This window comes from Ornithorhynchus anatinus, chromosome 5 (assembly GCF_004115215.2).
Source record: "Ornithorhynchus anatinus isolate Pmale09 chromosome 5, mOrnAna1.pri.v4, whole genome shotgun sequence".
Classification (NCBI taxonomy): Eukaryota; Metazoa; Chordata; class Mammalia; order Monotremata; family Ornithorhynchidae; genus Ornithorhynchus; species Ornithorhynchus anatinus.
Window position 1 is genome coordinate 1,125,720 of NC_041732.1, and position 24,149 is coordinate 1,149,868.

Genomic DNA, 24,149 nt, shown 5'->3' on the forward strand with positions numbered 1-24,149 from the left:
ATCCCCGTTTTACAGATGAGGTAACAGAGGCCCAGAGAAGCGAAGTGACTTGCCTAAGGTCACGCGGCAGACAAGCGGCGGGGTCAGGATTCCGAATCCAGGTCCTTCTGACTCCCAGGCCCGCGCTCTATCCACTAGACCATGCTGCTTCAATGCCGTTCGGCGAGGAGGCGTGGGGCAAGGCGGCCCTCGCCGGGGGCACTTTCCGGGGTGGAGAGTGGTGGCCTGGCTCCGGGGCCGGAAGGGAAAGAGACCGCGATAACGGATGGGGCTGCACTCTGCAGATGCGACGCAGGAACCCGGGAGCAGGGTGCAAATACCGTGCCGCGTGAATAATCCCACGCAGGTGCATGCAGATGTCCGCAGGTTTTGGCACACACACGCGGACGCGTGCAAATGCCCGCAGGTGTACGCCCCTGCGCGCCAAGACTTGGCGAAGGCTCCCGGGGCCGGGGACAGAGCCCCGGGACTGACCGAAATCCCCGAGAGGCCCACCGACGGTCGACCCGGGCCTCCCCCTGCCCCCGCAGCCCTCAGAGCCCGGAAGCAGCTCCTCGGCCGAAGCCGGCTCCCCGTTTACCCTCGTTTCCGTGCTGTGACCTCAGGGAAGGGGAAACAGGTGTGTCCATCCCGGGTTATTCCTGCCCAGGCCGCGCCTCGTCTCCAGGGAGGCCTCGGGGGGCCCCGGGCCCGCCCCCGGCCCCGCTCTTAAAAGCCCACAGACCCGCTTTCTGGGTCCCACCGACCCCGGGCCCTGGAAATAACGCCCAATGGCGCCTCGCGGCTTCTTCTTGGGTGAGGGGGTGGGGAGGTGGCGGGTCTCTGTCCCCCGCATCCCGAGCCCGATCCGGCCACTCTCGGAACCCCGCGCCGACCCACTGCCCCACGCCGGGCGCGACCGCCCGGCCCAGGTTTCCTTCCCACACAAGGGCCCAGCTCCGTCCCTCCTTCCCTTCCTCCCCTAGTCTCTCTCATCCTCCTTCCCTCTGTCCTTCCTTCCCTCCGTCTCTCCATCCCTCTATCACTGTTCCTCCGTCCTATCTCAGTCCCTTCGTCTCTCCGTCCATCCGTCTCCCCGTCCTTCCCTCCCTCCCCTAGTTAGTCTCTCTCATCCTCCTTCCCTCTGTCCTTCCTTCCTTCCTTCCTTCCCTCCATCCTTCTATCTCCGTCCCTCCGTCCCTCTCTCTGTCCCTCCATCCCTCTATCACTGTCCTTCCATCCTTCTATCTCCCTGTCCTTTCATCTCTCTGTCCCTCCGTCTCCCCGTCCTTCCCCCACCCTCCCCAGCCTCTCTCATCCTCTCTCCCTCTGTCCTTCTATCTCTGTCCCACCATCCCTCTCTCTGTCCCTCCATCCTTCGATCTCTGTCCCTCCATCCCTCTATCACTGTCCCTCCATCCTTCTATCTCTCCGTCCATCCGTCTCCCCGTCCTTCCCTCCCTCCCCTAGTCTCTCTCATCCTCCTTCCCTCTGTCCTTCCTTCCCTCCATCCTTCTATCTCTCTGTCCCTTCATCTCTCTGTCCATCCGTCTCCCCGTCCCTCCATCTCTCTGTCTCTCCGTCCTTCCCCCCCTCCGTCTCTCCGGCCCTCTGTCACCCCGTCCTTTCATCGTCCCTCGGTCCCTCCGTGTGCGCCCCCGCCGGGCTGAGCCTCCCCTGTCCCCTCCGCCAGCCCTCGGCCTGGGGACCATCCTGAGCTCGCTGGGGGCGCCGATGACCGGCCCGGAGGACGGCCCAGGTAAGGACGAGGAGAGGGGCCGGGGCCGGGGCCGGGGCCGGGGGCCGGGGCCGGGGGCGGAGGCGGGGCGGGGCGGGGAGCGGGCGGCGGGGCCGGCGGAGGGCCCGGGCGTCCGGACCCCCGAGCGGCCCCCCGTGACTCTCCCCAGCGCCCCCCACGCCCCCCGTGTGGCTGTGCCAGCCGTGGAAGCGCTGCGGGGCGGAGGCCTACGACCCGCGGGGCTCCCAGTGCTGCGGGGGCCGGGTGCGGCCGCTGGGCGGGCTGTGCTGCGGCACCGACACCTACCGGGCCCAGCTCGACTGGTGCTGCGTCCCCGCCGCGGGGGCCGGGCCCCTCCACGTGGCCCGCAAGACCGGACCCCACGCCCGACGCCGGGACTGCGCCCGCCCGCGCCCGGACCCGGACCCGCCGGCCCACAGGTACGGGCCCCCCCCCGCCATCCCCGCCCCCCGCCCCCGGCCCCATCCCCGCCCCCACCTGCTTTCTCTGCGTCCAGGTGAGGCCGCCGGCGCGGGAACGGCGAGGGCCGGGACCCCACCCGGTCCGTCGCCCGTCACGTACGGGATGCGGGGAGGCCGACGGCCGGGGTCGGGCCGGACGCCGACACCCTCCGACGCTGGACACGCACATCGAGGCGGGGGGCGGGTTCCCGGCCCCGGGGGAAGCGAACCCGTCAATAAACTCCGTGCGGTCCTCACCCCGCCCGCCCGCTCCACCTGCTGCTTCTGCCGCCGCCGTCCCCGGGGTGCGGGGAGAGGGCGGCGCGGGGCGGGACTGGTGCGGGGCTGGGAGCCGGGACCCCGCGGCGGCCGCCCGCTCCTGCCCAGCGCCCCCTGCTGGCGGGCTCCTCCTGCCCAGCGCCCCCTGCTGGCGGCCCCGCCTGCCCAGCGCCCCCTGCTGGCGGGCCGTTCCTCACACCCGGGGAAACCGCGGAGCACGGGGGAGTTGCGCCCCCTGGTGGCGAAAGGAGCCCCAGCCTGAGGGAGGAGAGGAGCCGAGCGACGGGTCGGGACCCGATCAATCCATCAATAAATCAATTCATTATCAAGTTCGAGTGCTTATTCGGAGCGTAAAAATAATAACTCTGGCATGAAGAGACTACTCTGGGTCAAATACTCTTCTCAGCACCGACGTAGAGCAAAATAATCAAGGCCCCCATGGGGCTGACAGTTGAAATAGGAGGGAGAATAGGCGTTGAATTCCCATTTTGCAGAGGAGGGAACTGAGGCTCAGATAAATCGTCTGGGGGTTTTTTATGTCTTTTTTTATGATATTTGTCAAGCGTTTACTCTGCGTCAGGCACTGCACTTAGCTCCGGAGTAGATGCAAGCTAATCAGATTGGACACCGTCCCTGTTCTCGTAAGAGACTAGTACAGTACGTCTAGCTTAGTGAAAAAGCATCCGTGTTTTCGTCCCACCTCTGCAGATGGTCTGCTGTGGACTGGATTGTAAATGGTCCGATCAGAATAGCCTTAACCCCCATTCTACAGATGAGGTAACTGAGGCACAGAGAAGTGAAGTGACTTGCTCACGGTCACACCGTAGACAAGTGGTGGAGCTGGAATTTGGACAAGTCAGGTCACTGCTCTGTGCCTCAGTTTCCTCAACTGCAAAATGGGGAATCAATAGTTGTTCTCCATCTTAGTCAGACTATGAATCCCATGTGGGACGGGGACTGTATCTGGCCTGATTGATTTGTATCTACCCCGGTGCTTAAAACAGTGCTTGACACTAAATCAATCAATTGCATTTATTGAGCGCTTACTCTGTGCAGAGCACCGTGCTAAATGCTGGGGGCAATACAGTATGACAATATAATGGAGCCATTTTATGCCCACAACGAGCTTATAGTCTAGAGGACACGTGGTAGGCACTTGACAAATACCATTAAAAAAATGAGGGCTGTGCCACAGGGAAGATTACCAGTTTGAAGTTGGGCAAAGCAGAAAGTCAGGAAATGCTGAGCTAGAGCTGGCATTGGTGAACTCCCAGCTTACCCTCAGCCTCGTCCCTCCCATCTGTACCTGGAGCAAACCGGACCTCTGGGGCGGCAGTTTTGGAGGGCTCAGGAACAAAGTCAGGAGGAAGAGGACCCTAGCTGACCCCTCCCCCTCGCCCTTGAAGCAGTGAGGCCTAGTGGATAGAACAAGGACCTGGGAGTCAGAAGGAGCTGAGTTCTCTAATTCCGGGTCCACCATTTGCCTACTGAGTGATCTTGGGAGTCATTTCACTCTAGGTCCCTGACTTACCTCATCTGTGAAATGGGGATTAAGACAGTGTGACGTGGACTGTGTCCATCCTGATTAGCTTATATCAACCCCAGCACCTAGTACGATACCTAGCACATAGTACGTGCTTCACCAAGACCCTAAAAAAGGTTCCTTACTGAGCACCTACTGAGTGCAGAGCACTGAACTAAGCACTTGACTGAAGCATGTTCTTCATCTTCAAGAAGCTCACTATCCAATCAATCGATCGTATTTATTGAGGGCTTACTGTGTGTAGAGCACTGTACTATGTGCTCGAGAGAGTACATTATAACAGGCACGTTACATTGATAAATTATAGAATGTTTTATATGTTGTCAACAGGAGATGCAGACAGACAAATTAGAGAGAGCAGGAGCTGGGGGGACTGGTGGGAAGGACAGGATGAGGAAGCTAGGAATGCCTAGGCGACTGATGGGTTGACACGATCCACAGGAACGGTAAAGGAAACCAGAACAGCGATGGAGCAGGGGATGGCACTCTGATGGCAGAGCAGGCCCTGGAAGTCCGGGCACCTGTATTCTAATCCAGCTTCTGCCACTTGTCTACTGTGAGACTTTGGGCAAGTCACTTAACTTTTCTGAGCCTCAGTTTCTCCAACTGCAAAATAAGGAATAATAATAATAATGTTGGTATTTGTTAAGTGCTTACTATGTGCCGAGCGCTGTTCCAAGCACTGGGGTTAGATACAGGGTAATCAGGTTGCCCCACTTAGAGGCTCACAGTCTTAATCCCCCTTTTCCAGATGAGGTAACTGAGGCACCGAAAAGTCAAGTGGCTTGCCCAAAGTCACACAGCTGACAGGTGGCGGAGCCGGGATTAGAACCCATGCCCTCTGACTCCTAAACCTGTGCTCTTTCCACTGAGCCAAGCTGCTTCTCTAAATACCTGTCCTCTCTTCTCCATAGACTGTGAGTCCCGCGTGGGATAAGAATGCACCTCACCCGATTATCAGATGGTAAGCGCTTAACAAATACTGCGATTTTTATTATCAGAGCTATGGGCTGTCGGATCTGGGGGAGGAGGAGGCGGGGGAATCGACAGCGAGATCCAGTGAAGTTTGTTTGGGACGGAGGCCTGTTCTTTGTCTCTGGCATGAGTTCATTCGGCCTAATTATTACTCGCATGAGAGAAACATGGACTGAATATTTTTGTAGGAAAATGATCCACCTATAAGGAATTTATAATCTAGAGGGGAAGATATTAATATAAATAAATTAAGGATGTATACATAAAAGCAACAGAGCGTAGTGGATTAAGCAAGGACCTGGGAGTCAGAAGGTCATGGGTTCTAATACCAGCTTCGCCACTTTTTTGGGGGTGTGACCTTGGGAAAATCACTTCACTTCTCTGTGCCTCAGTTACTTCATCTGTAAAATGGGGATTGAGACTGTGAGTCCCATATGGGACAGGAATGTGTCCAACTCGATTTGCTTGTATCCACCCCCCACCCCCCAGCGCTTAGTACAGTGCTTGGCACATGGTAAGAGCTTAACAAATACCATCATTCTTCTTATTATTACTCCCCCGAGGCACTTGGACAGGAGGCCCGCAGTCTCGCCTCGTGAGAGGAAGCAGCCGCGTGTTTTTTCCCACCTCGGCAGAAGGTGGGCGGTGGAGCGGATTGTAAATGGTCCAATCAGAGTTGGCCAATGGAGCGGATTGTAAATGGTCCAATCAGAGTTGGCCGCTGAGGAGCCAATCAGAGGACGGGGCGGGCCTACAAAGGGGCTTCTTCTGACGTGGTTGGTGCGCCACCTGGTGGAAGCGGCGGGAGGGAGGCCTGGAAGGCGCAGGGAGAACGGGGAGGGGGGGAAATCGCAGCCCCCCCAGTGTCACCCCATTTTTTTAAATGGTATTTGTTATGCGCTTACTATGTGCAGAGCACTGTGGGGGAGATACAGGGTAATCTCATTTACCCTGTACCCTGTAAATGAGATTTACCTCATCTGTAAAATGGGGATTAAGATTGTGAGCCCCACGTGGGACAACCTGATTCCCCTATGTCTACCCCAGCGCTTAGAACAGTGCTCGGCACATAGTAAGCGCTTAACAAATACCAACATTATTATTATTATTATTAATCAGGTCGTCCCCCGTGAGGCTCACCGTCTTCATCCCCTTTTTACAGATGAGGTAACTGAGGCACAGAGAAGCTAAGTGACTTGCCCACAGTCACAGAGCGGACAAGTGGCAGAGCCGGGAGTCGAACCCATGACCTCTGACTCTGAAGCCCAGGCTCTTTCCACTGAGCCACGCTGCTCAGTTGGAATTGGAACTAAGTTCCAATTGGAAACTGGAATTTGGAAATAAGTTGTTTGGAAATAAGGCAGTTGGAAATAAGGTTGGTATTTGTTAAGCGCTTACTATGTGCAGAGCACTGTTCGAAGCGCTGGTGTAGATACAGGGTAATCAGGTTGTCCCACGTGAGGCTCACAGTTCATCCCCATTTTACAGATGAGGTAACTGAGGCACAGAGAAGTTAAGTGACTTGCCCATTTGCTCCCTCCTTTGCAGCTCTCTCCCGAGGACTGAGGGTGGCGGGTGAGAAATGTGGTTGCGGGCTGTCCTTTCTCTCCAGCCATACCCCTTCCGGTTGGCTCAAGCAATGTGCCATCAATCCTAATTCATAGTGATATAGTAAGTGCTCAATAAATACTAGTGAATGAGTGAATGATGTAATGTTGTCCTGCTTTTGTTTTGTTCTGTTGTCTCTCCCAATTAGACTGCGAACCAGTCATTGGGCAAGGACTGTCTCCATCTGTTGCCGAATTGTACATTCCAAGTGCTTAGTACAGTGCTCTGCACATAGTAAGTGCTCAGTAAATACTATTGAATGAATGAATAATGGTATTTGGTAAGCGCTTACTAGAGAAGCAGCGGGGTTAGGGGAAAGAGCACGGGTTTGGGGGTCAGAGGTCATGGGTTCTAATCCCCGCTCCGCCACTTATCAGCTGTGTGACTTTGGGCAAGTCAGTTCACTTCTCTGGGCCTCAGTTACCTCATCTGTAAAATGGGGATTAAGACTGAGCCCCACGTGAGACAACCTGATTACCTTGTAGCTACTCCAGCGCTTAAAATAGTGCTTGGCACAGAGTAAATGCTTAGTAAATACCATCGTTATTATTATTATGGATTAGTCACTGTACTAAGCGCTGGGGTGGATACAAGCAGCTCAGGTTGGACACAGTCCTTGTCCCATATGGGGCTCACAGTCTCAAGCCCCATTTTACAGATGAGGTAACTGAGGCCCAGTGAAGTGACTTTTCCAATCAAGTGATATGTTCCAATCAACCAATGGCATTTATTGAGCGTATACTGTGTGCAAAGCATTGTAACTAAGTGCTTGGCAGAGCACACTGTAATAGAGTTGGTAGACGCTTTCCATGCCCACAATGAGCTTACAATCTGGGGCGTTGGGGGGACTGACATAAATAAATAAATTACAGATATGTACATAAGTGCCGTGGGGCTGACGGGGGAGTGAAAAAGGACAACAAATCTAAGTGCAAATATGATGAAGAAGGGAGTGGGAGAAGAGAAAGTGAGGGCTTAGTCAGGGAAGGCCTCTTGGAGAAGATGTGCCTTCAATAAGGCTTTGAGGTGGGGAGAGACTGTTGGATATGAAGAAGGAGGGCATTCCAGGCCAGAGGCAGGATGTGGGCAAGAGTTGGGTGGAGAGATAGTAAAATGGAGGTACACTGAGTAGGTTGGCGTTAATGGAGAGAAGTGTGCGGGCTGGGTTGTGAGCAGTAGAGCAGGGAGATAAAGTAGGAAGAGACAAGGCGATTGACTGCTTTAAAGCCAACGGTGAGGAGTTTCTGTTTGATGTGTAGGTGGATTGGCAACCTCTGGAGGTTCTTGAGGAGTGGGGGAAACATGGACTGAATATTTTTGTAGAAAAATGATCCATGCCTACAAGGAGCTTATAATCTAGAGGGGGAGATATTAATATAAATAAATTAGGGATGTGTACATAAAAGCAACAGAGCGTAGTAGATTGAGCAAGGACCTGGGAGTCAGAAGGTTATGGGTTCTAATACCAGCTTTGCCACTTTTTTGCTGTGTGACCTTGGGAAAAATCACTTCACTTCTCTGTGCCTCAGTCACCTCATGTGTAAAATGGGGATCGAGACTGTGAGCCCCATATGGGACAGGGACTGTGTCCAACTCGATTTGCTTGTATCCACCCCAGCACTTAGTACAGTGCCTGGCACATAGTAAGAGCTTAACCAATGCCATCATTCTTCTTATTATTCATTGCTGTGGGGCTGAGGGCGAGGTGCATTAAGGGTATAAATCAGCATTTAGAACAGTGCTTGGCATGTAGTAAGCGCTTAACAAATACCACCATTAATGAAGTGCAAGAGGGATGCAGAAAGGAGAAGGAGTAGAGGAAATGAGGACTTAGGGAAGGCCTCTTAGAGATGTGATTTTAGAGGGACTTTGAAGGTGGAGAGGGTGGTGGTGGCTACCACAGGCAGGGGGAGGAAGTTCCAGGCTAGCGGGAGGACCCCGACAAGGGATGACCAGCCGGAGGCAGGGGGATAGAGGAGATTGAAGTACAGTGAGCAGGTTGGCGTTAAGGGAGTGAAGTGTGCAGGCTGGGTTGTGAATAATCTCAGTAAATAATGAGATAAGGTAGGAGGGGCCGAGCTGACTGAGGGCTTTAAAACATATGATGGTAAGAAGTTCCTGTTTGATGTAGAGGTGGATGGGCGACCGCCTGAGGTTCTTGAGGAATGGGGAGACGTGGACTGAATGATTTTTTAGAAAAATGATCCAGGCAGCAGAGTGAAGTATGGAGTAAGGAGGTGCAGGAGGGAAGGAGGTCAGTGAGGAAGCTGATGCAGTAGTCAAGACGGGATAGGAGAAGGGCTTGGATCGGCGCAGTAACAGTTTTGGTGGAGAGAAAAGGTAAGAAGCACTGTTGTCTAGTGGACAGAACACACGCCTGGGAGTCAAAAGGACCTGGGTTGTAATCTTAACTCCACCACTCGTCCCTCTTTTCCTTTTCTCCCACACCCTTCTGCATCACCCTGATATGTTCCCTTTATTCGCCACCCCCAGACCTGCAGCATCTATGTAGGTTAGAGCTTAGAGAAGCAGCGTGGTTTAGTGGAAAGTGCCAGGGCTTGGGAATCTGAAGTCGTGAGTTCTAATCCCGGCTCTGCCACTTGTCAGCTGGGTGACTTTGGGCAAGTCACTTCAGTTCCCTGTGCCTCAGTTACCTCATCTGTAAAATGGAGATTAAGACTGTGAGCCCCAAGTGGAGCAACCTGATTACCTTGTATCTACCCCAGCTCTAAGAACAGTTTTTGGCACGTAGAAAGCCCTTAACAAATACCGTAATTATGATTATCATTATTATTGTTTCTATTGGACTATCCTAGGAATTTAGTATGGACCTTTGCCTATAGAAGGTGTTTTAACAGTCACCAATCACGGTTGGTGAGAGAAAAGCCCTCTACCATAGATAATCCACATGAGTACCAACGAGGGGTAACTCTATCTCCCACTGGACTATTCCTGTTTCTCCCTGGCTCCACGGGCCAGTGGAGAGAAAGGGGAAGGAGTCAGGGTCATTGGGGTAGAAGGAAAATCGAGGACCAGGCATCCTAATGGAGGCCCGGCTCCCTGTTTCCCTCCTCCGGAACAAGGAGTGAAGAGAAGGGAGGGCGGGGGCCGGGACTGGGATTGTAGGTCACTGAGGACTCGGCCCCGGCAGCTCAATGTCCTGGCACAAGGAGCGTATTGGAAGGCGGGGAGAGGCGACGGCCCAGGTATTGGACTAGGGGTCGTGGCCCCGGCCCAGGTATTGGAAGAGGGGTGTGTGGCCCCGGCCCAGGTATTGGACGAGGGGTCGTGGCCCCGGCCCAGGTATTGGAAGAGGGGTGTGTGGCCCCGGCCCAGGTATGGGAATGAAGGTGCGGCCCCAGCCCAGGTGTTGGAGGAGGGGTCGTGGCCCCGGCCCAGATATTGGAAGAGGGGGGGTGGCCCCGGCCCAGATATTGGAAGAGGGGGCGGCCCAGTTAATGAGAAGAGGGGACGTGGCCCGGGACCAGATATAGGAAAGAGGGGACGAGGCCCCGGCCTAGGTATTGGAAGAGGGGGTGTGGCCCCGGCCCAGGTACTGATGAGAGGGAGTGGCCCCGGCCCAGGTATTGGGTAAGGGGGCGTGGCCCGGCCCAGGTGTTGGAAGAGGGGGCGTGGCCCCATCCCAGGTATCGGGAGACGGGGGCGTGGCCCCAGCCCGGGTACTGGAGAAGAGGGCGTGGTCTCAGCCCAGGTGTTGGAGGGGGCGTGGCCTCGGCCCAGGTGTTGGAGGAGGGGGCGTGGCCCCCGGCCAGGTGTTAGGGGAGGGGGCGGGACGTTGAGGAGAACATGTGACCGTCACCGCGCCTCTCCAACCTGAGCCCGGGGCGGAGCTGCGTGATGACGCTAATACAGGGTCCCACCATCAAACGGGTGGACGGCAGTGCCTCTCCCTCCATCTCGGCCACCTTCGTGGGTGTTATCGGGGGCGTCGAAATCCCCCGAATCCGTGTAGAAACCCCAGACCGATCCCTCCGGGCCTTTCCGTCGTCCCCCAACCCCTTCCCCGATCGAGGCCACCCCACCCCCGGGGCCCCTCAGTGGAGCGGCCTCGTTTGACGCATTGCAGGGAACGTCGGACCAATGAGGGGGCGGCTCTCATCTGTGCTATCGCTCTGGTCCAATAGCGGCCCGGATGACAGGGGGGACGCGTCGCGCAGCCGAGCGGTGCTCGTCCGCCGGCAGAAGGCGGTGGGAAAGGGGGCGAAGTAGTGCGGCGGGGAAGGCGCGCGCGTCCGGGTTGTGGATTCCGCCCAAGGCGGGGGGGGGGGACGGGGACGCGGGCGCGCGCGCGCGGAGGGATCCGGCGCCGCAGTGCGGCGGTGAAGGCCGGGGGGCGGGGAAGGAGGCGGCGGCGGCGGCGGGAGGAGCAGCAGCAGCAGCAGCAGCAGCAGGAGGACCAGGACCAGCCGCGGCAGCAGGAGCAGCAGCAGCGGTGCGCGCTGCAGTCAGTGTGGAGCGGGAGCGGGAGCAAGAGCGGGAGCGCGGCGGAGTCCTTGCTGTGCAGCTGCCGTCCCCGAGCTTCGTTCCCAACGCACCGGACCCCACCGCCCGGGCCCCGCCATGGTGAGTGCGCGCCGCCGCTGGGGCGTCCGGTCCCGGTGCACGGAGGGGGGGAGCTCCAGCACCGCCGAGCACCGGGGGAGGGGGGGGAAGGTTGTTGGGGGGGGCTCCGGATCGGAGGGGCGGGGGGGTCGGTCCTCGGGGCGGCTGGGGAGAGAGAGGATGGCGTCTCCGGGGTCCGCAGGCCGGGGGTCGCCGCCTGGCCCGGCCCCGCCGACCCCCGGGGGCGGTGCGATGGAGTCCAGGCAGGATGCGACCGTTGGCGGCGGCGACTGGTGAGGCCCGGGAGGCCAGCGAGAGCACCCGGGACCCTCCGACGGACGGGGGGGGGGTCGGTGAGGGGGGCGGGGGGCGCTGGACCCGCGGACCCCGGGCTCCGCCGCCCGGGCCAGGCCCCTCCTCCGCCCGGGGCGTCGCGCCGCCGGGCCTCGGTCTCTCTTTCCCTCCTTTTCCGTCCGTCCTTCGTCCATCTTTCCGTCCGGCCCCCGCATCTCCCTCCCGCCGCTTCTTGCGTGTCTCCCGAGTGGTGGGGGAAGGGGACGGGGGTCGGGGGTCGGCCGAAGCCCCCGCCGTTGACCGGAGACAATTGATCCATCTAGGCCTCCTGCCCCACAAAGTCCTGGAGGCCTTGTACCGGATGCTTTTCGCGGGTTGGCCCGGCTGGGGCTTTGGAAAATCCCAGAAAGGTAGCGCTTGACTCTTCCCCGCGCCCGCCCGCCCGCCCCCCACCCCCCCGCACTGCTCCCCCTCTCCGGCGCTGGCCGGGGGCGACCCACCACCGCTGTCTGACGATGCCCCGACTACCAGATTGTGCTTGCTGCCTGAGGCTTCGAGGCTCTCGCCCCGTAAACCACGCCCCCCCGCCCCCACCCGTGGGAAGAGGACACGGCCCCCCACGCACGGACTCGCCCCTGCAGTCGCCGAGACCCCCCTCCCCCCCGCTCCCGACCCCGGGCGAAGATGCGGAGAGCCACCCCGACGGGGACGGAGGGACGGCGCCCCCAGCTCCCCGGCCTGCCCTCTTCCGCTGGCGCCTGCTCCCGCCCGGCTGCCCCCCACGGCCCCCCCAGCTCCTGCCCCGCCGGGACTCCCGCCTCCCGCACCCCGGGCCCCGCCTGGGCCCGCCGGCCCGGAAGACGGCGGGGGGCGGCCCCCGGCCCCGGGGAGGAAGACGCCACCCTCGCCCCCGGAGGTCCCCGAGGCCGCCCAGCTCCGCCGCTCCTGGCACGGCCGGGGCCGACTCCGCCCACCGGAGAGGGTGGCGAAGAGCGGGCGAAGCACGGACCCCCACGGGGAGAGCGATCCGGATGAGATTCGCCCCGGCGGCCGACCCGACCGAGGGGGTCTTCCGGCACCAAGGGCCCCGCTACCCGACTCGGCGACCTGTTGCCGCCCCAAAAACCGCCCCGCCGGGAGCCCCGTCGACGGGCCAGGTGGCACAGAGACCTGCGAGCCCCCGCCCGCCGCCGTGCCCTCCCCGTGGCCCCTGCCCTGTAACGAGACCCGGGGCCTCCTCTCCCGGCTGGCCGGCTCCTCCGGTGTCATGACGGTCGGGCCTGGCGTTGACCCCGCGTTCTGCAGGAGCCAGGGCTGTGCTGCCTGCCCCTCCCCCCTCCTCCCCCAGCAGCAGCTCAGTTTCCACACGGCGCACCGTCCTCCCGGGGAGGGGGCCGCCGAGATCAGCCCGCCTCGGCTCGGTGGTCCGGGGAGTCTCTCTGCTCGGCCCTTAAGGTCTGGGCACGATTCGCCGCTCGCCCCGGTTGCGGTCCCCGGCGCTCTGGTGTCGGGGGAGCGTGTTCCCGGGGGGAGCTGGGCGGGGGGGGGGGCGGGGCAGGAAGGGGTTAAACACTGCAGTCTCTGCCGCCGCCGCCGCAGCCCGACTCTTGGCAGTTCTTCGTCCGTCCTTCCGTCCGTCCGTCCCTCGGCTCGCCGCCGCAGTCTGTCGGGAGTGGGGCAGGGGCCTGGGCCCTGCGCGCCCTGCGCACCCGGTGCCGTTCCCCACCCCGGAAGACCCACCCGAGGCACGGGGGCGGCCCGGCCCCAGGCCCGGACTCTCCGCCCGGCACTCTTGGCCCTGACGCGTGTGCCGGCTGCCAGCCTGGGCGGACCGGGGGGCCGTCTCGAGTGGCCTTCCCTCCACCTCCGAAGCCTCCCCGATCTGCTCCGCCGCAGGCGGCCAGCCCAAGGCTCTGTAGGGCCCGAGGGATCCCACCTCTTCGGGCTCTTCCCGCAGATGAAGGGAGAGCAGGAGCCGGTCTGGCGGCCGGGAGCCTGTCGGAGCAGGCCTCGAGGTCCGGCCCGGGCCCGGGGAGGGGCCGTTTCCCTCCGGGGGAGGCTCTCCAGCCGGGGAAGCCAGCGGACGGATGCGTCTCGGGTTTTGTACACTGTTGCTCGTTCTCTGTGTGAGAGGGACTGTGTGAGTCTCCTCAACCGGTAGCTGACCTGTGTCCTTGCTATTTTCAGGCTGACCAGCTGACCGAGGAACAGATCGCAGGTGAGCGGTGGGGGCGGGCGGGGCCTCCGGGGCGGCTCAACCGGTACCTCCCGCTGGCCGCCGGGAGTCAGCGTGCTCTCCTCCGTTCCCGGGCGCTCAGAGCGGCAGCAGCTCTCCACCCTCCGTGCCCCTCAAAGCTCAGCTGGACTCAGCCCAGGGGGCCTCTCGGATGTGCCCCGACCTGTGCCTCCAATATCCTCGGGCCCGGCCTCTCTGCTCCCCTTGTCCACCGCCCCACCGAGCGACGGGGCGAGGGCTGACGGAGGGGAATGGCCAAGTACTTGGTCTCCTGCCCCTTTTCTGTCTGCGAAGAGTCTGTGGGTGTGCTGAGCGCCCCAACCAACCACGCCCTGACTGTGAGCCAAGGGGGAAATCTGCCAGCAGAGCAGAGTGTGCAGGGGCATCTCCTCGCTCCTCCGGCCGCAGCCTCCCGGCGCTCAGCGGCGGGAGGTCCGCGGACCCGGCTCCGACCTCCGGCATTTTTCTGTGGCGAGGCTTCCTCCTGCCCTCGGCCTGGCATCCTCCCCCTGGAGCTCGGGAAAGGGGTGGGGCTGAGAGCTGTCGCAGAGATGGGCACCACGTGGGCCCCTCTGAGGATTTGCCCGATTCAGGGACTCCGGGCCTGTGGCCATAGGTGTTCGAGGGAAGGGGGAGTCTTCCGGAGGCCCTGGGGTGGGGGACTGGTTTGGGGGGGGGGAGGTGGAGGGCATCCAGGTCCCGACCCAGAGGAGACCCGCAGCCCGCCTGTCTCCCCCTCAGAGTTCAAGGAGGCCTTCTCGCTGTTTGACAAGGACGGGGATGGCACCATCACCACCAAAGAGTTGGGCACCGTCATGCGGTCGCTGGGGCAGAACCCCACCGAGGCAGAGCTGCAGGACATGATCAACGAGGTGGACGCTGACGGTGAGGGCACCAGCCGGACCGGAGCCGGCCCGGGCCCCCACGCCCTGCCGACCCTGAGCCCGGGAGGCCGCCGGGAGGCCCGCCTTCCCTTCCCACTGCCGCCTCTCCCCCTCCCCGCCCCCCGGGGCCACCTGCCCAAACCAGCCGTGATGAGCCTCCGGCCCTTGCAGGCAACGGCACCATCGACTTCCCCGAATTCCTGACCATGATGGCGAGGAAGATGAAGGACACGGACAGCGAGGAGGAGATCAGGGAAGCCTTCCGTGTCTTCGACAAGGTGGGCCTCGGGCCCCTCCGGGAGGGTCGGGGGGCAGCCTGTGCCGTGGACGCTCACCCCCTGACCGCCCCCCACCCCCCAAATCCCCGCAGGACGGGAACGGTTACATCAGTGCAGCCGAGCTGCGCCACGTCATGACCAACTTGGGCGAGAAGCTGACAGACGAAGAGGTGGACGAGATGATCCGAGAGGCCGACATCGACGGGGACGGACAAGTCAACTACGAAGGTCGGTCGGGCCTGGAGGCTGGGCGGAGTAGGGGGGCGGGGAGAACTGGAGGGGAGGCGGTCCCCCGGCTGACCCCATTCTCTGTTCTCCTCCCCCAGAGTTCGTACAGATGATGACCGCAAAGTGAGGAGCAGCAGGGCAGCTGGTGATGTCTGTTCTCCTTTGATCTCTCTCCCCCCCGTGCTCGCTCCCCGACTCCTACCCACAAACACCAATTGACTTAGACTGACAAAGCATCAGAAGGTGTGTCCTGTCCTGAGCTGCGTGGTCGTGTCCCCCCCCCTTCCCTTCCCATCCCATCCACCCCCCCCCCGGACTCCCATCCCTCTGACCGACCTCCCCTGAATGACCCTCCCGCCCCCTCCGACTGACCCCTGACCGCTTCTACCCTTCCCCCACCCCCCACCCCCCACCCCCAAAAGGCTCAAGTGACTCCCTTGTCCGGCCACTCCCCCCGGCCCCGGGGGGCCTCCCTCCACTCTGTGACCGCTCTCCGTCTCCCCGGCCTGGACGATGATGAAGAATTTCGTTTTCACTTTGTTTTCGGTGGCTAGTGCCGGCCCCGTGCCTGGGCGCTGCCTTCCCGAGGCACATGGGGCCGAGGAGCGGAACCTTTCTGTGTTGCATGCGTCCGGCCTCGGGGTTCCGGGCGGGTGGGCGGGGGGCCCGGCCGGGGGCGGGGGAAGGGAAGGTAGTCCCGTCTCTCCGGCCGGGGGACGGGCTGGGTCCAAGGAGGCTCTGGTGGGTTGCAGCAGGGCCCCTCGGTGGGGGCGGCTCCCCGGCAGGAGCGGCCCGGAGCCCGGCGGGGGCGGCCCGGAGCCCGGCGAGGGCGGCTACCGCCCCCTCCCCCTGCCCCCCCCCCCCGGCCGGTCTGCCCCTCGCACTGACTGTTCCTGGCCAGAACCACGTCCCTGCAGCGGTGCGTGTGCCCCTCCTGGGGAGTTGTGGCGATGTGCCCACCGCGCCCGCCTCCCCCCGCCCCACCGGTATCACCGTGTGACGTGCCGGTCTTTCTGAGCGGGGGCGGCCCGGGCCCTCCCCCACCCCCACCCCCACCCCCCAAGCGCCGTCGGGCATCTTGCAATAAAAGAAACCGGCTTCTCCACCCGCCGCTGCCAGGACCCCCGCGCTCCGCCCCCGGCGCTTGTTGTGACGTGACGCTGTCGTGGTGCCTGCCCGCTTCCTTCCGTCTGTGCCCGCCACCGGCGTGCCCCCCGTGCGCCGCGCTCCCTCCCTCTCCTGCCTGCCTGGTCCTCCCCACCCCCCGCCCCCAGCAGACAGCATGATCCGTGAACTTGCTTCTTAACGATGATTTTCTTTTTTTCATTTCGACGTTGGGGGAGGAGGGCACCGGGGGCTGACTCGCTCGTTGCTGTTTAATTTAATCTGGGGTTCTCCTGCCCGGCTGGCTCAGGGGGCTGGAGCGGGACGCTGCCAGGGTGGGAGGGCGGGTCTCCAGGCCCCGTCTCTGTGGGGTGGGGGTGGGGGAGGGGAGGAAAGCGGGCAGCGATGGCTGTGGATATTGCGGTGGGGGGGGGGGGTTGTTCTTTTTTTAAATGGGGCAATATTGTGTTCAGTTCAAGCTGTGAAGAAAATATATATCAATGTTTTCCAATAAAACACAGTGACTACCTGGTTCGGGTCCCCTCCGCTCCTCTGTGTGACACGACTGAGCCCCGGACTTAGTGCCCACTGACCCCGCTCCCCTCGTCCGGACAGCCGGTCTCCCCCTCCGCCAAGACAGCCGCCAGCCGCAGTCTGGCCCCCTGGTTCGTGGGGTAAGGTCATGGATTCTAATTGCGGCTCCGCCACGCGTCTGCTCTGTGACCTCGGGCAAGTCACTTCACTTTTCCGGGCCTCGGTTCCTCGGTTCCCTCATCTGTCAAATGGGAATTGAGATTGAGCCCCATGTGGCACAGGGACTGAATCCAACCTGATTATCTCGTATCTACCCTAGCGCTTAGAAGAGTGCCTGGCACTTAGTAGGTGTTTAGTAAATACTGTAATTGTTACCTGGCAGTGAGGGCGCCCCCCCCCGCCCCCCAGCTCCTGAGGGCAGGACTGGGATACTGGTGGTCACACAGCTTGCCCACCTGGAGCCCCCACAGACAGGTTGCCCTCCCCTGGACTCCTTCCAGGCTATTCTCTCCCGATTCATCTGGATCCTTGTAGGCAAATCTAAAAGCCCCTCACCTGGCCTAGTCTCCCTCCTCCTGTCAGGTGCCTCCCACACAGTGGAACACCCCTTTTCTCCTGGAACACAACCAGACGCCTCTAGGCTTACTGACTCACCGCTCTCCTGGACCCCTTACCTCTCTGACCGCCCCTTCTCACTCTCTTTTGTGCCTTCCCTCTCGGCTAATCGTGGGAATGTGCGAAGCTCTACGGTCTTTCGCGTTCTCTTGGGAAGTTCATCCCTTCGTGCAGCTTCAGCTGCTGCTTCTGTGCCAGTGGATGGCTCCGCACATCAGCTTCCTGTCCTGGCCAGTCCAGGCTCCTCTCCCACTGTCCCATCCCGTACCTATTCCTGCTTCCAGGCCATCTGCACTGTGATATTCTGTCAATCATATTTATTGAGGGCTTCCTGTGCACAGAGCGCTGAACTAAGTGCTTGGGAGCATGCAATATACCCAAAACCTTCCCCGCTCACAATGAACTTCCAGTCTAGGTGTGTCTCTGCCCGCCCCTCAAACTTTGTGTCCAAAACGGACTCCTCGACCCTCTCATCCGCCTCCCAACTTCTCTATCCCCATCAACACCCCTTCCACCCTCTCTGGGTTCAAGCCCTCAGCCTTGGCGTTCTCTTTGCCTCCTCATGCTCGTTCTGTTCTCATATCTAATCTACTGCCACACTCGCCGGAGCACGATTGGACTACTATCCTGGCCTCCTTGCTGGCCTCCCTGCCTCCGGCCTCCCCACAATTTCAGTTTGAACTCTATGCTGCTGACTGGATCATCTTTCTGAAATGTTGCTCAGCACACGTCTCCCCTCTCATCAGCCCCTACAGTGACCTGCTCTCTCCCCCCGCACCCAGCACAGACTCCTATCGGTCGGCTTCCAGGCTCTCCGCCCGCTCTGTCCACCTCATGGATCGGTTCTCCGCTCTGTCCAGCCACTGTCCCTCTCCTCGTACTCTGCTCTTCCCAAGCTCTCCTCCTGGCTGCCCCCATCCACCCCCCTCACCTTGCCCTCTTCCAGCCCCTCACATTGCCCCCGGGCCCCGGAGCTCCCCCAGCCCCGATATTTGCCAGGCCCCCAGCCCTTTCCACTTTCAAAACCCCCTGATTCCCCCCTCCTTCATGCCTCTCTCTACCATTTTCCCAACTTCCCATTCTTATCACCCCATTCGCCTGCCTCTTGTGCCTCTATCTTTTATTGACATTTCCCCCACTCCCCATGTATGGATGCAAAGTCCATGGTTCCAAATCTGTCTTCCCCCTTAGAGTGGAAATCCCTTATGGGTAGGGCTGGAGTCTCGTGCTTCCGTTGTATCGCTCAACGGCCCAGTACGGGGCACAGTGCTCAATGGAAAATACAATCTCTGAATAATGATTATTGTAGAATTTGTTCAGTGCTTCCTATGTGCAAAGCACTTAGCACTGGGATTGTTACGCTTTAAGTGCGTCGGACGCGATGATGGTATTGGTTAAGCACTTACTATGGGTCAAGCACTGTTCTAAGCGCTGGAGAGCATAAAAGCTCATCGGGTTGGTCACGGTCCCTGTCCCACCTGGGGCTCACAGTCGTAATCCCCAATTTACAGATGAGGTAACTGAGTTACAGAGAAGCGACTTGCCCACGGTAACACAGCGGACAAGGGGCGGAGTCTGGATTAGAACTCTGGTCCCTCTGATTCCCAGGCCTCTGCTCTGTCGCAAGACCATGTTGATTCTCAGCTCCTCACAGGGCTCATAGTCTAAGAGGGAGGGAGACTAGGTAGTGAAACTCCATTATACAGTTGAGGAAATGGAAGCACAGATAAAGTAAGCGGCTTGCTCAATGTCACACAACAGGTAAGTGATAGAGCCAAATTTAGAACCCAGGGTGTCCAATTCCCAGGCCCGTGTGCTTTCCATTATGTCATGATGCCTGAGTTTCCCCAGAGGGGAGGTCACGGCCTGCTGTGTGTTTGGGGGTGGGGGGGTCAGGAATTATCCCATCGAATCCCCACCCCTTACCCTCAGGCAGAGGCAAGGGGCTGGGAGAGGGGTCTCTCGGCCCATTCCATCACCTTCTCCCCAAGTCTGATCCCTGTTCCCTCCTGTTGCAGATAACACCACAGGGGAAGGGGCAGAAAGGCCTGGAGGAGGGAGTATGGAAGAGGGGAAACACTGAAACGAGTTCGAATCCCGGCTCTGCCACCTGTCAGCTGTGTGACTGTGGGCAAGTCACTTAACTTCTCTGTGCCTCAGTTCCCTCATCTGTAAAATGGGGATTAACTGTGAGCCTCACGTGGGACAACCTGGTTACCCTGTATCTACCCCAGCACTTAGAACAGTGCTCGGCGCATAGTAAGCGCTTAACAAATACCAACATTATTATTATCATTACTGCCAGGGATGCGATAAACATCGCTTCCTCCTCCTGTCAGAACCTCACCTCCTGGGTCGGGCAAGAACCGGTCCCCCAACAGAAGAGATTTAGGTTAGACCGACTGGGGGACATCGCGGCTGGGTGTGGGTAAAAACCTCAGAGCATCCTCCATCAGAGGGCGAGGGCCGGGTCACAGCCTGAGCCCCAGGGTCTTCCCCGCTGAGTGGGGGCAGGGGGCTGCAGTCGGCTGCAGGGCCCTAGCCCTGATGGGTGAGAGGGTGGGGGGGTGGCCGGATCCTAGCCGGGCATCGGAGTCCGGGGCAAGTCCGACCCAAGGGGCGATGTCCCCGTCCCCGTCCCCGTCCCCCCGCCTCCCATCCCGCACGTGGCCGCCGCCTCCGCCGCCTGCCGTGCTGCGGCGCGGTCGGTAGGGGGCGCCGGAATCCCGGAGAAGCCCCACGGTCTCCCGTTTTCCCGCGCCGCCACTCCGTGCGGGACCGGGCGCCGAGGCCCGGGACCGGCCTACCCGGCATCCCAGCCAGCCGCTGTGCCCGCACGGAACGGGCCCCTGAAAGTTCCCCGAGGGCGCGGCCCGCGGCTTCTCCCTCTATCGAACTCTCCGGTGCGTTATACCGTGCTCGGCGGCGCATCGTAGGCCCGCAGCAAATGGGACGGTGGGGCGGATGGAGGGAGCCCGGGGTCGGACGGACGGAGGGGTGGACGGATGGGTGGGGTTGGGAAGGCCGAGAGGAAGCAGTTGCAGAGGAGAAGGCTGTGGCCCCAGAATGGGCCAGTGCGTGGGAGGCCAAGGGGAAACCGAGAAGACGACTTGACCCGGTTCTGCCCCGCTCGCCGCCCGCTGCCACACATTCTCGCGCCCTCGACCAGCCCCCGACCCGAGGGCCGTGGCCTGGGTCTCCTGCCGCTTTCTCCCCTTCCCCTGGCTCCGAGATTCCAGAGGCCGGGCTGGGCGGGAGCCGCTGGGGAGAGGCGGGAGGTCACGGTCCTTCGGAGGGCAAGGAAAGTTTATTGGGGGCCGGGTCCCCGCCCCCGCTACCCCTTCCCAATCTCGCACGCTCCTTGTCTCCCGGGACCAAGGCCCAGGCGGCGGCCTGGCGGAGGATGGTGCGGGGGATCTCCGCCGCGCGGGTAGGTGGGAGGCGCGGAGTCTTCGAGGGCGAAGTGGAGCGGGGGCGGGCGGCCGGGACCAGGTTGGACCCGACCCAAGTGTCCAGGCCGACCCGGGGCCAGGCGGGGCTGGTCGGGCGGGGCGGGGACGGGGGTGGGCAGTTATTTTGGGAGAGCGATCCGCCAGCGCCAGCCTGTTCCTCTCTCCGGCGCCCCCGCCTCCGCGGCCCGGCAGGGATGGGAGGAGTCGGAGCCGGACCCCGACCCCGACCCCGACCCCGGACCTGGCGTCCCGCGCCCGATCCTTCAGCTCCCCCCGGGAAGGCTGGGGGTGAGGGGGTGGGGGTGGGGGGGTCTCCCAATGACGTCATCCGCGGGGGTGGGGGGCAGCCTCATCGGCCTTCCCGGCCGCCCGGAGGGGGTCCGAGCCCTGGGCCCGCGACTGGAAGGCGAGGTCGGGGGTCTTGGGGGTCGGGGGCGGAGCGCGCGCGCAGCACAGCAGCTGGCGGAGCCGGCGGAAGACCGTCTTGCGGAACAGGATGAAGACCCACGGGTCCACGATGGGGTTGAAGGCGCTGAAGCGGAAGGCGATTAGGTCCTTTTTGAGGGAGCGGGACTCTCCGGGCGCCAGGCTCCCGATGAAGCCGCGGATCTGTGGGGGCCAAGGAGGCAGAGCGTCGAGATGGCCCCTCCGGACGGGTCCCAGGCCGGGAGCGCCGGATCCTCCCTCCGCCCCGCTGGGCCCGGCCTGGACCTTGGGCCCGCGCCTCCCCGCACTCCGGCCCCGCGGCCCGACAGCCCGGCCGAGGGAGGGCACGGCCGAGGGCAAGGCCGGCACACTTCGCTCCTCCGCCGCCGGCTCCCGCCCTGCGCGGCGGGTGTCGACCGGGTGGCGGTGAGGGCACGGAGGGAAAGAAGGGTGATAAAGTGGTGCGGGGCTGTTATCCGCTCCCATCGCCCCATCCGGGGCGGGGGAGGCGGAGGCAGCGGACCCGGGGCGCGCAGACCTGGAAACGAGCGCGGGTGGGGATGGGGGTGGGGGTAGCCCAAACCGAGCAGCCAGGATGACTAGGACGTCCCCCGCCCCCCTATTGCCGGGAGGAGGGGTGGGCCGATGGGCCCGGCTTCAGAGCTCGCCGAAGCACGGTGGGGTCCGGGCGGGCTCCCCCGGCCGCCGACCACCCAGGATCCCCTCCCAGAAACGGGGGGAAATCGGGTCGGGGGGCGGCTTTCCGTGGAAGCGGAACGAGAGTCAGGATACCGGCGGGGTGAGCCGGGGGGCATGTGGGCAAGGGGCGAGGGGGAGCGGGAGGAGGAACGGAGCCGGTGGGCGCGGGGCAGGGGGCCAGATTGGCCGGGCCCCGGGTGGGCGTCGCGGTCCCCGCCCCGGACCCCCCTCCCCACTCACCGCCAGCGGCAGGGAGCACACGGCGAAGATGCCCGTCATGGCGACCAGCAGGACGAGGTGGTCCACCTCCGCCTCGCCCCACGAAGCCCCGAACCAGCTCTTCCTCCGGGCGCGGCCCGGGCCCAGGGAGCCCCAGCGCCGCCGCTGCTGCCGGTACATGCGGCAGAGGCTGACGGTCACCGAGCCGTTGCAGAGGAAAGTGGCTCCCACCAGCAGCGTGACCAGGCCGGCGTAGGCCAGCGAGAAAGCCCGGGCGGCGGCGTCGTCGGGCGTCTCCATCTGGATGAAGCACCAGCTGCCGGGACAGTACTGCATGTGGCGGCCCACGCCGGCGAAGGGCAGCGAGCAGAAGGCGGCGCAGAAGGTGTAGGCGGCGGGCAGGGCCAGCCGCGCCCAGCGGCGGGGGTCGTGCTGGGCGTAGAGGTAGGGGCGGCTCAGGGCCAGGTAGCGCTCCACCGCCATGGCGAACAGCAGCAGCGTGGAGGCCAGCCCGAAGAAGGTCATGGCGAAGGCGAAGCCCTGGCACAGGCCCGGCCCGCGGGTCAGCCCCAGCAGCGAGCTGTTGCGCGCATAGGCGGCGAACACCGCCGGGCTGAGGAAGCAGGTGCCCAGCAGGTCGGTGGCCGCCAGGCCGGTGGCCAGGACGGCGAAGGCCGACGACTTGGCCCGCAGCGACTGCCGGTGGACGCCCAGGATGGCCAGGGCCATGGCGTTGCCCGCCACGCCGGCGCCGAACATCACGGCGCTGAGCACAGGGCTCCCGTCCCGGTGCAGGTGGGTGCTGTTAGAGCACGAGTCGTTCATCCCCGCCGCCCCCCAGTCCCTCGCCCGCTCGCCTGCTGGCCCCTCACCCGCCACCGCCCTCTCCCCCCCGGCCCGACCACCGCGGACCCCTGGCCCCTGGCCCCCGTCCCCCTCCTGTGGGAGAGGCGCCTCTCACCCTGGACCGGTCCGGCCCGGCCCGGCCGCCTCTCGGCCTCCTGCCCCGAGGCTGTGAAAGCCCGGGGGCCTGGGACAGCGGCTTTGAGAAAATCCCGGGGGGTGGGGCGGGAGGGGGAGGGACCGGGGGGGGGGGGGACGGGCGGGGAACAGGGAGGGAGGAGGGTGATCTGAAGGCCACTCCACTCCGCCGCTTCCTGCCTTAAAGGGCTCGCTCGCAGGGCTCCGCTCCCCGGACTGTCCCCGGGGAAGGCCTCCGGTCCCCCCGGCCTTCCGTCTGTCGGGATCCTCCGCCGCCCTCTCCCCCGCCCCGCTCTCGCCCCAATTCTTCCTTCCTGTCTCTCACTGCGTCTCTTTCATCGACCCGTGTCTCTCGCCGCGTCTATCTCCGCCCCGGGGACTGCCGCGGGGAGATAGGGCGAAGCAGTGGCCTGCCTCTCCTACAGCCCTCTAGGTTCGTTCATTCAATCGTATTTATTAAGCGCTTACGGTGTGCAGAGCACTGTACTAAGCGCCTGGGGAAAGTACGATACGGCAATAAAGAGTGACACTCCCGGCTCACAATAATACCGATGGTATTCGTTAAGCGCTCACTATGTGCCAGCCACCGTACTAAGCAATGGGGTGGATACCAGCAAATCCAGTTGGATGCGGTCCGCGTCCCATGTGGGGCTCACCAGTCTCAATCCCCATTTGACAGATGAGGTAACTGAGGCATAGAGAAGTCAAGCGACTGGCCCAAGGCCGCACAGCAGACAAGTGGCCGAGCCGGGGTCAGAACCCATGACCTGTCTCCCAGGCCCGTGTTCTATCCACTACACCATGCTGCTTCTCAACGCGCTCACAGACTAGAGACAGTGGGATGTGAGAGAGTGGGAAGGGAAGTCTCGGGTAGGGTCTGTCTCCCACCACTTCCCCTCTTCTCAGCCTCCCTCTTGCAATCAGTCATTCAATCAATCATAATGTTTATTGAGCTCCTACCTGGTGCGGAGCTCTAGATTAAGCACTCGTGAGCAAAATAGAATGAGTAGAGAAAGTCCCTGGCCTCTAGGATCTTGCAGTGCCGCCCAGGAC

General features: G+C 62.0%; 2 protein-coding genes across 2 annotated transcripts; one reads left to right on the forward strand and one right to left on the reverse strand.

Annotated features, from left to right (window-relative positions):
• The first annotated feature begins 10,992 nt into the window (after positions 1-10,992).
• Positions 10,993-15,302, forward strand: CALM3 (calmodulin 3). The gene is made up of 6 exons (XM_029065336.2): positions 10,993-11,167; positions 13,628-13,658; positions 14,418-14,561; positions 14,732-14,838; positions 14,931-15,066; positions 15,165-15,302. The coding sequence occupies exons 1-6, from the start codon at positions 11,165-11,167 to the stop codon at positions 15,191-15,193; spliced, it is 450 nt and encodes a 149-aa protein (XP_028921169.1). The 5' UTR covers positions 10,993-11,164; the 3' UTR covers positions 15,194-15,302.
• Positions 15,303-21,089: 5,787 nt separating this feature from the next.
• Positions 21,090-22,960, reverse strand: PTGIR (prostaglandin I2 receptor). Its single transcript, XM_029065301.2, has 2 exons — positions 22,137-22,960; positions 21,090-21,380 (listed from the first exon to the last, which is right to left on the reverse strand). The coding sequence occupies exons 1-2, from the start codon at positions 22,938-22,940 to the stop codon at positions 21,096-21,098; spliced, it is 1,089 nt and encodes a 362-aa protein (XP_028921134.1). The 5' UTR covers positions 22,941-22,960; the 3' UTR covers positions 21,090-21,095.
• Positions 22,961-24,149: the final 1,189 nt, after the last annotated feature.

What these genes read in the sequence shown, in the direction of transcription:
- CALM3 (XM_029065336.2), top strand. An exon ending in CCTTCCGTGTCTTCGACAAG is followed by an intron (nt 14,839 to 14,930) that starts GTGGGCCTCGGG and finishes AAATCCCCGCAG; the next exon opens with GACGGGAACGGTTACATCAG. An exon ending in CGGACAAGTCAACTACGAAG is followed by an intron (nt 15,067 to 15,164) that starts GTCGGTCGGGCC and finishes CTCCTCCCCCAG; the next exon opens with AGTTCGTACAGATGATGACC.
- PTGIR (XM_029065301.2), bottom strand. Translation starts at nt 22,940, where the DNA reads ATGAACGACTCGTGCTCTAACAGCACCCACCTGCACCGGGACGGGAGC. An exon ending in TGTGCTCCCTGCCGCTGGCG is followed by an intron (nt 21,381 to 22,136) that starts GTGAGTGGGGAG and finishes TGGCCCCCACAG; the next exon opens with ATCCGCGGCTTCATCGGGAG.